General features: G+C 33.4%; 8 protein-coding genes across 8 annotated transcripts, besides 2 other annotated features; 7 read left to right on the forward strand and 1 right to left on the reverse strand.

The window, feature by feature from the left end:
• Positions 1-107: 107 nt before the first annotated feature.
• Positions 108-2,034, forward strand: TVAGG3_0809160 (uncharacterized protein; the record flags this gene model as incomplete). The annotated part of the gene is made up of 1 exon (XM_001310624.1): positions 1,026-1,994. One exon carries the CDS (start codon positions 1,026-1,028, stop codon positions 1,992-1,994), a length of 969 nt encoding a protein of 322 aa, XP_001310625.1.
• A 257-nt stretch (positions 2,035-2,291) lies between these two features.
• TVAGG3_0809170 (protein kinase protein) lies at positions 2,292-3,929 on the forward strand (the record flags this gene model as incomplete). Its single annotated transcript, XM_001310623.1, has 1 exon — positions 2,292-3,929. The coding sequence occupies one exon, from the start codon at positions 2,292-2,294 to the stop codon at positions 3,927-3,929; it is 1,638 nt and encodes a 545-aa protein (XP_001310624.1).
• A 50-nt stretch (positions 3,930-3,979) lies between these two features.
• Positions 3,980-4,555: a mobile genetic element.
• A 1,217-nt stretch (positions 4,556-5,772) lies between these two features.
• Positions 5,773-6,135, forward strand: TVAGG3_0809190 (uncharacterized protein; the record flags this gene model as incomplete). Its single annotated transcript, XM_001310622.1, has 1 exon — positions 5,773-6,135. One exon carries the CDS (start codon positions 5,773-5,775, stop codon positions 6,133-6,135), a length of 363 nt encoding a protein of 120 aa, XP_001310623.1.
• An 18-nt stretch (positions 6,136-6,153) lies between these two features.
• TVAGG3_0809200 (serine threonine-protein phosphatase family) lies at positions 6,154-6,396 on the forward strand (the record flags this gene model as incomplete). The annotated part of the gene is made up of 1 exon (XM_001310621.1): positions 6,154-6,396. The coding sequence occupies one exon, from the start codon at positions 6,154-6,156 to the stop codon at positions 6,394-6,396; it is 243 nt and encodes an 80-aa protein (XP_001310622.1).
• Positions 6,397-6,400: 4 nt separating this feature from the next.
• TVAGG3_0809210 (uncharacterized protein) lies at positions 6,401-7,249 on the reverse strand (the record flags this gene model as incomplete). Its single annotated transcript, XM_001310620.1, has 1 exon — positions 6,401-7,249. One exon carries the CDS (start codon positions 7,247-7,249, stop codon positions 6,401-6,403), a length of 849 nt encoding a protein of 282 aa, XP_001310621.1.
• A 449-nt stretch (positions 7,250-7,698) lies between these two features.
• Positions 7,699-11,986: part of a mobile genetic element that runs on past the window's edge.
• TVAGG3_0809230 (uncharacterized protein) lies at positions 10,460-10,612 on the forward strand (the record flags this gene model as incomplete). Its single annotated transcript, XM_051247641.1, has 1 exon — positions 10,460-10,612. One exon carries the CDS (start codon positions 10,460-10,462, stop codon positions 10,610-10,612), a length of 153 nt encoding a protein of 50 aa, XP_051083116.1.
• TVAGG3_0809240 (phage tail repeat-like family) lies at positions 10,631-11,215 on the forward strand (the record flags this gene model as incomplete). The annotated part of the gene is made up of 1 exon (XM_051247642.1): positions 10,631-11,215. One exon carries the CDS (start codon positions 10,631-10,633, stop codon positions 11,213-11,215), a length of 585 nt encoding a protein of 194 aa, XP_051083117.1.
• Positions 11,264-11,968, forward strand: TVAGG3_0809250 (uncharacterized protein; the record flags this gene model as incomplete). The annotated part of the gene is made up of 1 exon (XM_051247643.1): positions 11,264-11,968. The coding sequence occupies one exon, from the start codon at positions 11,264-11,266 to the stop codon at positions 11,966-11,968; it is 705 nt and encodes a 234-aa protein (XP_051083118.1).

The raw sequence follows: 11,986 nt of genomic DNA on the forward strand, positions 1-11,986 counted from the left end.
AGCATTGTATGGGAAAGCTTAATTCGAGATATATCTGAAGCCTCCATTAGATTCATCTAAGTGATAAGTGAATCAGATGTTGGTAATTGTTTACACTTTTGACGGTTATGCAGTATTAAACTTATGGAACTCATTTATCAATTAAACTTATAAATACTGCATCTTTTAAGACTGACCCTATTCTTACAAAAGACACAGACAATTCATGGAATGATTATTATAAAGATATCGTTGGTGAACAAACAAATCCTATTTCCGGGATCGGGAATTATAATTTATCCAATTTTATCTTTCAAAATATAACTACCCAAATAATTCATTTAACAGAGCGTTCAAAGTTATTTGCAACAAATGGGATATTTTCAAATTGCAGTCTTTTTGGATATGAAAAAAGCGCAATTGTGCTTTTATCTGATATTACATTATGTAAGTTCGATAATGTATGCATATCCCAAATTAATTCTGATAATGAAAATTATTTTTTACATATAATCATAAATTCAACTAACAAAGAAGATCATACATTCTCACAAATGACTATTTCAGAATATAATGGATTTTTTTGTCCCTATGACCAAAAGAATGGCATAGTTTATTTCCGAAATCTTAATTTCTCACATTCAATAAATTCACGCTCATCTATATTACATATTGACTCCGGCTCTATAATTGAAATTTTTCAATCTTCGTTTTACAATAATACATGTGAAATATTAATTAATAAAGAGAAAACTTTCGATTTTACAATTGGGAACACAAACTTTATTGGAAATTGGCATTCAGGAGATTACAGCCCCAAAAATATTCTAATTAAAGCAAAAGATGCATTTACCTACATTTACTATTCGGCATTCATTAGCAACAAATTCTATTATTTATTTTTTGTTGGTGATGAATCTCAAATAACAAACTGCAATTTTCTTAATAATATCAATTCAAATCTTACCAAAACCGATGTCCTCCTTGAACAAAATCATGAGAGTAATTTAACTTACAATAATTCTTATAATAACTTAAGTTTATGTATGACAGGCCCGTTTATTGTAATAAAAATATCAAATATATCATTTGATAAAGAAGTATATGATATAGAGTATGATCGCATTTTTGATTATACATTAAATATTGAATATTTCGCATCCAATGACATTGATTTAATTATCTGGTCTAATGATTCTTCTAGTAGAATAATTCAAGAATCAATATACATCGATCTGAACGAAAATATGATTCATGGTCTTGGAGAAATTACAGATATTTATAAAAAAGGGAAAAATACTCTTTATTTTCAATTAATAGATAAATCAACAAATATTACATCAAAGATTTATAATAAATCTTTCCTACTCACATATAAGCCACAATTGGAAATAACTCATTTCAACACGAATGAAATAATAGGATATGTTACACATAGAAATGAATATAATGAGGTGATTGTCAAAGCATTTATTGATGATGAAGAAATTGAATTTTGTTCTACATATGCTCATTCAATAGATATTGCTCGAAAGGAATTTCATTTAGAATTGCACATGGATAGAAACTCTAATTATACCATTAAGATTATTGCAATAGATAGTGATTCAGTACAAAGCGACCCAGAATTTGTCAGATTAGAAGATGCATATATTGAATTACTGGACGTCAATTTTAATAAGACAATTTTGAAACCTAATGAGCACGCATTTGTAGTAACTGGAAATGGTATTTCATGGATTCAACCAAAGATCCATTTAAAAATAAATGGAAATGAAATCATTATCCAAGAAGAGATAAACTATAAAGAAAACACTAATGAGTTCACATTTTCGATTTCATTTTATTTTCATGATTTCTACAAAGACTGCTCAAATACTCTTCAAGTCTGGATGACGACATCAAATGGAATTTCGAATGTAATTGAAAATAAGTTTTGTTTCAGAGAAATGACTGACAATCCTCTTTCTTTCAGCTCTCTGAACACAGTATTAAAGCACATAAAGAGACGCTAAATTTTTTATTGATATTTTAGTTTAAAGATAAAACATTCTTAGTCTTATTTCTTTCATATTTTACTTGAAATGATTTTTTAAAATAATATATAATTATGATTCCGCCTGATTCTGAAAAATTGAAATAATTCTATAGATTACGCGGAGATATTTTTAATCCTACTAAACATTTCAGAAAAATAACTATTCAAAGACTTGTGCTTTTAAAGATTTTCGAAGGTACATACCAATGAACATGTAAACGTAGTAAAGAAACGACTCGATTGTAAAATAATGACGATAAAGAAAATTTCAGTTATGGAACTCACTGATGAGCAGCGAGAATTCCTTATGGATCCAAATGATTACCAGGAAATCAGGGAATTACCATCCAGCGGATTCTCTCGCGTAGTTCTAATGGAAGAAAAAACGACGAAACACCAAGTTGTCTTTAAATATGCAAAATTGATGATTGAGTCTGCATCTGAGGACGATCCAGTAACCAGAAAGATGTTTTATAACAAAGTTTATCAATCTATCAAGCAAATGCATCCATGTATCAATCCAACTGAAGGATTTTGTCCACCAACGAAAGAAGGCATACCAATTATTGTTTCAACATATGCATCCAACGGATTTTTGGATGATAGAAACATTGTTAACGCTAATCCTACAAAGAAATTACTAATTACAATCGGTCTTGCAGCAGCTCTCAAATTTTTACACAATCAAAGAATATTCGATCTTAATATCAAACCATCAAACATTCTCATCGATAAAAATTACTATCCAATGATCACAGATTACAATTACACAAGATTTAATAATAATCCACACAATCCATGCATGAATGTAGGTACAGTCCTATACCTTTCGCCAGAGCACATCACACAGGAGTATGTCGTCTCTCCAAAATCCGATATTTTCTCGTTTGCCTGGATTATTTATCGTTTATTCTGTCATAGAGATCCTTTCCAGATGTTTAATGATCCATTGGAGTGTGTCATGAAGTTTTCTCAAGGTTGGCGTCCCGAAATTCCCAATACAACAGCTCCTGTCATTCAAGATATTATTCAACAGTGCTGGTCACAAAATCCTGATGCCAGACCAACTGCTTCAGCATTATTCGACATGTTATGCATGAATATTTCGAATATCATCAACGATCTAAACGAACAAGCGATTATTTTATACTTACGAGCCATTTTAGACTACGACAATGGCATTGCTTGCCAAGCTCTCGGCGACGACCGCGGCAAGTTCGAAGTTGCTCGTATTCTTTACTTATCTCATACATCTCCTTACATTCAGAACCTTTCCATGACCAGAATCAAGTCTTACGCTGAAGCAGGAGACCGTGATGCAATTAACTTCTTGTCCCAATTAACAGGTGAAGTGGTCATCGACGCTTCCCCAGAGGAAGTTAAAAAAGTGACAGAAAAAGTGAAAACACATTCACATACAAAAACCGTTACAAGGCCAAAGACGAACAACGTTGCAATTATCGAAGCAGCAGCAAACGGGGAGCTTGAAAAGGTCAAAGGCTATTTAGCAGACAATGTTGATGTAAATACACAGGATGAGAATGGAGATACAGCTCTTCAAGTTGCAGCAAGAAAAGGTGATTTGGAACTTGTCAAATATTTGATCAAAGTTAACGGAATTAATTTGAATACGACAAACCAAAAAGGATATTCACCTTTACACGAAGCAGTTAGATTTTCAAAGACAGAAGTTGTTTACACGTTAGTTAAAGCTCCTGGAATAGAAATGTCCATCAAAGATAAGATGGGATATGGACCATTGGATTGGGCAACAAATGATGACATGAAGAATTATTTGATTAAACATGGCGCTAAAAGTCGAAAGATCCCTGGGGCTGATGGAACTGCTGCTCAGCCAACTACTACTTCTTCATCCAAACATAAATCAAAGAAGAAGAAATCAGGTTCTTAATTTTATTTATATTTCTTTATAAAAATTTTTTGTAATTTAATTTAATTAAGGGTGCACACGAGAGGATCATGTAAACTTCAGAATTTAGAACCTTATTTTTAGGCATTATCTTGGCTACCTATTTAGGCTCGAAAAGCAAAAAAATATCAAAAAATACAACTTGACTCCATTATGACCCTTTCATGGAGGTAGTTTTTATCCGCTAGTATTTTCCCTTTGAATCTCTTTACAATTCGAAATCAAATTCAAAACTCAGTAGAAGAAAGTAAGAATCGACTTACTACGGTTGTAATACGAATAAATACATATATTTAATTATTTTTATTTACATAATAATTGTTTGAAGCTCATATTCCAACAAATTTTTAAATAAAAACATTAAAATGTTGAAAATGTTCATATATTTTAATAGGGTTTTGGCACTTTATTGAGGAATTACTACATACATAGTCGAACTGAACTTGATATTTTGAAATTTAAATTATTTATCAAAATTAAAATTTAACTTGAAATTTATAATTATTTAGTCATATTTTGCATAATTCTAAGTAGATTTTGTAAAAAATCAAGAAAGAAAAATTTTAACGTGCTTTATTTTTTCTTTTTTATAATAATACATATTATTAAGGTCAGGTATGAGGGGCTTCCAGGGGCTGCGCCCCTTCTAGCCCTGAAGATGTTTAGTATAACTTTGTCCGGACAAGTAAGGGTCTATCGTCGCTACAGGAAAAGTTACAGGCGTTCCAAGGAAGTATACTTTGAGAAGCCTTCTTCTGGGTCGAAAACATTATATAATGTGTCGCTTTTCACAAATTATATATGTTTTCATGTTTTGTCACTTTTCTGTCACTTTTCAGGAAAAAACATTTTTATTATTATATATAAATGAATTTTACAAAACCACCGTTACCCTTCTTTGGAAATAAGAGTAGATGTAAAGATATTCTATTGAGAGAACTTAAGAAACTACCGAATGGTCTAACATTTGTAGATTTGTTCGGTGGAAGTTTCTATATATCCCATTTATGTCATACAATATTCCCAGACTCAAAGATTATATGCAATGACTTCGACAACTATATGAACCGTCTCAAACATATACCAGACACAAACAATATATTGAAAGCGTTAAAAGAAAAGATACCTATAGGTAAGATGGAACGTATACCATTAGATAAGAAAAATATTGTGAGAGAGGTTTTGAAAAAAGCAGAATATATAGACTGGGATAGTATATCTGCTAGACTATTATATAGTGGTTCTATAAGAGTTCATGACATTGAAACACTTATGTCAAAAGTTTTATATCTTAACTATACAAATGTTTTCAAAGGGGACATAGAAAAATATATTGAGGGTATAGAGTTTGTGAGATGTCATTGGACAGAGTTGTATGAAAAATATAAAGACAAGGAAAATGTTTTCTTTATAGTGGACCCGCCGTTCTATAACACATGGGATTTTCAATACCAAGTAGACTGGACTTTGAGAGACTCTTTAGAAACTTTAGACGTTTTACATAACCATCCATGCTTTTACTTTACATCCGATAAAAGTGGTTTGGAAACCGTTATGAGATGGTTAGAGGACATACATGCCTATGAGTTTAGATATGACAAGATAGAATATGAGAGAGGTCCTATAAACCGGAGAAAGTGTCATAACAAAGAAATTTTACTAGTAAGTAAATGTGGTTTGAAATAGGACTACTTGTTTTAGGTTTTTTCCATTGTGTCATTTATTTATTTGACGTGGCAGAAAGATATAGAGAATATGAAGATGAACCAATGCCTGCAAATGTCCAGTATATGTACTCGTAAGAGATATTTTTATCTAATATTAAATGGACGCACAGAACTTAGCAAATGCACAGCAACCTGGACAACCAAACCCAGAGAATATTCCAAATGAAGTTAGAATACAAACTGCAATGGCAAACTATGGTCAAGTGCCAACAGATGTACAAATGCAAACTGCCATGTCAAATGACGCTGCGTTAGGTTTGCCACCATGGTATGCAAATATGAGATGGAAAGAGTTTTATACAAACCCTGAAGTGGGATATAAACAACTTTATGCAGATGACGCGAACACAGGAGTTGACCCAGAATATGTTTTCTACCAGAGGAGAAACAGAATGTATGAGCTCCAGTTAAAGAATGCTATGGAACTCAACAGGAAACGTAAGAGACTAGGTGGACATTAGATTTTTACATATAGTAAAATGGGTTTCTTCAGTAGTATTGGAAACTTCTTTCGAAATGTTGGAAGAGGTATATGGAATGGAATAAAAACCGTAGGAAGAGGAATTTGGAACGGAGTCAAAAATATTGGTAAAAGAGTAGGTCAGTTTGTTGGTATTATACCTAAAGACCCTGAACCAGAAGAACAAGCTCCTGTTATACAACAGCCTGAACCTGCACCACAGTCTAGTTGGCAACCAAATCCAACACCTCAACCGTATTAAAAAGTTATATTTTTACCGTTCGATAGTAGTTGTATATGAAACTAAGTTCTAAGTAAAACGCATGGTATAATGGAACTATTCTCTTTCTTCCATCTGTTGTAAACCATACTTGAAAGTCTGAAATACTTCCACTTGGTGGTTCGTATAACTTTGTAGGTTTTTCGTAAAAGTCATTTGCCAAGCATAAAAAAGAGTTTTGCGCACCAGAAAATGAAGCATGAACGATAATAGCATCTGAGTCGAAAACATTTTCATATGTTCCATTAGGGTTTTCGACTTCATAAAAGTCTGGGTGTACTGGATATTCTGCAGGCTGATTTAACATCCTCAGAAATCTATACCATGCCAAGTTGTTATATTTTGTAGAAATATAAACGTTTTCTCCAAGGTCTTCTATTCTATTGATTTTAACAGTTGCATTTTTCCTGTCATATATAATATCGAGATGGTACTCTCCCTCGTCAATGTTATACTGGTTTGCATATTCGATATAGATGTCGTTTATTTTTTCTTGAAAAGCTTGAAGAGTTGTTTCTAAGTTTACAAGCAAATTCACTTGTAAAAGTTTTCCCTGTTCAAATTTCTCATACGTACGTTTTTCTTTGTTATAGTATCGAACTTCAAAACCGACTGTAAATGGGAAACCATGTATGGCTTCTGAAATGAACTTCATTCTACGAAAGCCAATAGCTTTTGTGACAGATGGGTCTCTTAACCATCTTAACGGGTAGTCAAAACGATAGCCTTCATGCTTTACGGTCTCTGTCTCAAACTTTTGACCGACATTCGTAAAAAGTTCATCTAATGGTTTAGTTGTAGCAACTCTTGAATTTTCTTTTTCTATTGAAAGCATATTTTATCTAGAATAAAAATGTCAAATGAAACAGCGTCTATGAGAGAAATACAACACAACCGACAACTCATTATACAAGCTCTAAATAAGAACACAAAAACTTTTCAAACTATTCTAAGATATCTGAGTCATTGAAAGAAGGAAACTTAAAACTGACTTTAAACCCAATGACAGATGAGTTTCTGTTTCAAGACAATAAGAACCATACTGTTTGTATAAATCCAACAAAAGGAACTTTAAACGAGAAACCTATATCTGAACTTCTTTTGAAAGCAGATGTTGGCAACAAAGCTGACAAAGAATATGTAGACGATGCAATAGCAAAAGAAGAAGAAAGAGCTAACAAAGCTTATGCAACAAAAGAACATACTCATCCTGAACTAGCAGACAAAACATATGTTGACAATAAAATGTCAAGTGAAGTGACAAGAGCTGAAAACGAATATTCTAAAAAGACTCATACACATACCATTGCAAATATTGCAAACTTACAAGAAACCTTAAACAGGAAAAGTGCCGTTGGACATACACATACCATTGCAAATATTGCAAACTTACAAGAAACCTTAAACAGTAAAAGTGACGTTGGACATACACATACCATTGCAAATATTGCAAACTTACAAGAAACCTTAAACAGTAAAAGTGACGTTGGACATACACATACCATTGCAAATATTGCAAACTTACAAGAAACCTTAAACAGTAAAAGTGACGTTGGACATACACATACATCTTCTGAAATAACAGACTTAAACGTTAGCCTTGAAAATAAAGCAGATAAAACATATGTCAATGAAATATACCAAAGTTTAGTTGGAACAAAAAATATTGAAACTATTGTTGGTGACTTTTCTTTCAATGAAGAAAACAAATATTTTAGATGGCAGTTTGTACATTCCTTAAAAAATGGTATACGGTATAAACTCATTCCGAAAATAACAATGAAATGTATGTAAGCTATAAAAAGAACGATGGTACACAAGTTAAAGTTCCATTAGACAACAACTGCTACTTAAACTTATATGGAGACGAACAAAAGAAATATTTCCGAGTTTATGAAATGACAGATATGACATTGCCTGACCCAGCTCCAGCACCATACTATTATGACTATGGAGATGACAACAGAACACCACATGTAGATGAACAAAAGCTAACATTATATTTAGATTTTTATAGATATAAAAGATATAATGCAATAGAAAAACGAGAATAGTATACTATTATGAAGATGACAGAAATAAATATTATAGTCAAGATTTTACCTACCCTGAAAACATAAGATTATATTATAAAAAATATTCTGACACAAACCAGAAGAAACCTGAAATAGTTGCACTATATTTTAAGTTCAAAAGAGACAATCCTATAATATCTCATATGTTTGATTTAATGAACCCAGTAGGTTCTATTTATACATCTATGGAAGCAAGGTCCTCAAGTAATGTTTGGTGTTGGTGCATGGGAACAAATAGTCGACAGGTTTTTGTATTGTGCAAACTCTTCAAAGGAAACAGGTGGAAGTAAAACGATTTCAGGTGAAAACTTACCTGCGCACAGTCACTACATAGATTTAAGTACATCTCAAGCAGGTTGGCATAAGCATAGATATTGGGATTGGTCAGGAATGACAAAAGGTAAAGGATATGATGTTAAAGACGACGTTAAGTTTGCTATAAATTGTTACTGGGATGACACTCAGGGAGAAGGAAACCATACACATTTCGTTTCAGGATATACGCAAACAACGGGACAAAGTAAAGACTACATGCCACCTTACATGACAGTTTACGCATGGTATAGAATTGCTTAGTCGTCATTTTCAACTTCTTTAGCATATTCGTCAGGAGTTGTCTTATATTTGTTAGGAACTGTCTTTGAAAGTATACCACCTTGAACTTTGACAAGTTTGAAACGAGGTCTGACAATAGTAGTTTTATCTTCTGCTTGCAGTGTGTACATTTTGCCATGTTTGCCTAAAACTTCATAATATTCTCTTGTATACTTTCTTCTATTTTTACGAACACGAATGTGAGTACCTGTCGGGTTCCCATTGTTGTCATAGTCAATAGTATTTTCATATGGGTCGCGTTTAGGTATTTCTATTTTTACTTTGTCACCTTTCTGAAGTTTGAAGCCCGGCATTCTTTCTTGTTTGTCTCTTTTGACTAAATTATTAAATATATAGTCTTTCTCTAAGTCAGGGTTGTTTTTCATTTCTTCGGGGGAGTGGTTTCCCAAACCTTTTTGTTTACGGCTATTGTAAATATTTAAAACTTGTCTCATCTTTGCCTGGGAGAAGTGTCTATACTTGTCGTCATATGACATTTCATTTGCTTCACCACCTTGTGGTTGGTTTAAGTCTCTTAACATTTTTATACAACCGTCAATGACACCAAGAGCAGAATGGTTTTGGTCGACAATGAAATATTGGTTTACATTTTTTGAACGCAGATAGTTTTTTACATCATCTGATTTGAAAGAACTTTCACAGTCAGATGTCAGTTTTGTTGGATGGTATTTGTCAACAAATATTGTCAAAGCTGCTAAGATATCTAAAATATTTTTGGACTGTAATGGTATGGCTTCACAGTATCTTGTGTTTTGACCGACAAATATTAGCCAGTATGGTGGTCCATCTTCTCTATACCTCGGAATGTTTTCCAAGATATCCATAAACCAAGCATTTGGTGTTGAACTAAAGATTTTTACCATGAGTGCTTTCTTTGTTGCTTTAGAAACATAGGGGTCCTTGTTTGGATTCGTCATTTTTTAACCCATAAGAAATGGGTTTATTTGGCGCGTTAGCAGGAGTTGCATCCAGATTTTTACCCGCAGTGGGAACAATAGCCAGAGGTGTATTTGGAGTTGGAAGGAAGATTTTGAGTACATTAGGTATACTTAAAGAGAAAGCACAACCTATTATACAAACTGTACAGAAAGGTTGGGAGGTAGCACGAGATGCAACAAATCTTATTCCAAATCCTGAAACAAGAGGAAAAGTTCAAGGATGGATGGACAATGTAGGAAGACAAGCAGGAAACTATTATAACAAAGCAAATGACTACTATAACCAAGCAGGACACTATATGGACCAAGGTGAAAGATTCTTTAACAGAGGATATAACCATGCACAACAATGGGTAAACAATAACCAACCTCAACCGCCTCAAACGTGGGGAATGTAAAGTTTTTTACTGAGATGAAATGAACAATACAGCATTGAGACAAATGGGTTCAAGATGGATTTGTCGGCTTCCAGCAGTTACACAACGTGTTTGTCAAGTTCTTCCTATACCTCAGGAAGTTTTAGACCGACTTAAAAAACAACAACAACCAGTTGAAAACAAACCAAACTAAAATTTTTACTGAGATGAAATGACCGAAGAAGTTGAAACGGTAGATTTGACACCACAAACAAAAAGTTCAGAACCATTGTCAAAACCTGTCAAAGAACTTACAGATGAAGAGAAAAATTCAATAATAGAAAGTGCCAGGTCTGGAAATACAAACCCTAACTATAAAGTCACTTTTCATAAAAATGGAACGGCAAGTATCTCAAAAAAGAAACAGACTCTCACAAATAAAATATTGAAGTCTGAAGGAGCTTTCGAGACAACAGATGGAAAAGTTTACTTCACTGACCAACAGTTCATTATAGAACATCTCATTGACTTAGAGTCGAAATATTCTAAACTTTACAACAAACACAAAAAGTTGAAAGGAAAACAAAAACAAATGGCATATGATATTTATGAAGATGTTGACGACACAACTGTTCCTGCAAGTGAGGTAAAGTCAGAGGAACCGAAAAGTGACGAAAAACAGATAGAAGAAGAGAAACCAAAAACTGAAGATAAACCAAAACCAAAGTTTAGTTTCCAAACTAAACCAAGTCAACCTTCATTAGCTGGTATGGGTTGGCGTCAAAGACTTATGGCAGCAGGCGGTTATGTAAAGTAAAGAGAAAAAAAATATTTTTTTATTTTTATAAAAATGCCCCCATATAGAATGGATAGAAAATCTGCTAGAATAAAAGCAGAGTTGCAAAGATATGGTTGGAGAGTTTCGAAGAAGTTTAAATATAGGAAGGGAAGACCCATAAAAGTCTATGACAAATTGTCTGGTCTTCGCTACGAAATGGATTTGGAAACAGCACGTGCAAATTATCCAAACAGACTAGAGAGGTTAGAAGAAGAACGTCTTATGGACATGCCTTTCGATGTTAGTGAACCTCAAGTTGAAGGACACGACGGCTTTGCCAGATTCTATTGGAAACATGACGAACAATTGCATCCTTTGAGAAGGAAAAAAGGAAAAGGTGAAGACACACATGCTCCCATGGAAAGAACAAGATATGCATATGAGAAGTACCGTGAAGTTAGAAGTCAAATTACATCCGGTCGAACCTTTACAGTAAACTTTGACGAAGGAAAGAACAAAGAAGGCTTCATGGGAGTACTTGCTGCAATTCAAGACGGAAATAAGAAAGGACACAATCTCAGATTAACCATAACAGATTTGGATGGTCACATTTACTATGCACATGGCAATGAACAAACAGCCGCAAAACTTCTTGACGCTTTCAAGACTACAAAGAGAGAACAAATGGTTGACTCCGACTCAGACATTTTGAATGCAATTGAAGGAATTGCAAGTGTCAAGTTCGAATGGTACCAACCTAACCCTCAAGCAGTCAGACAACATGTTTGTTAGATGAGAAATAAAAAATTG

This window comes from Trichomonas vaginalis, chromosome VI (genome assembly GCF_026262505.1).
Source record: "Trichomonas vaginalis G3 chromosome VI, whole genome shotgun sequence".
Taxonomy (NCBI): Eukaryota; Parabasalia; order Trichomonadida; family Trichomonadidae; genus Trichomonas; species Trichomonas vaginalis.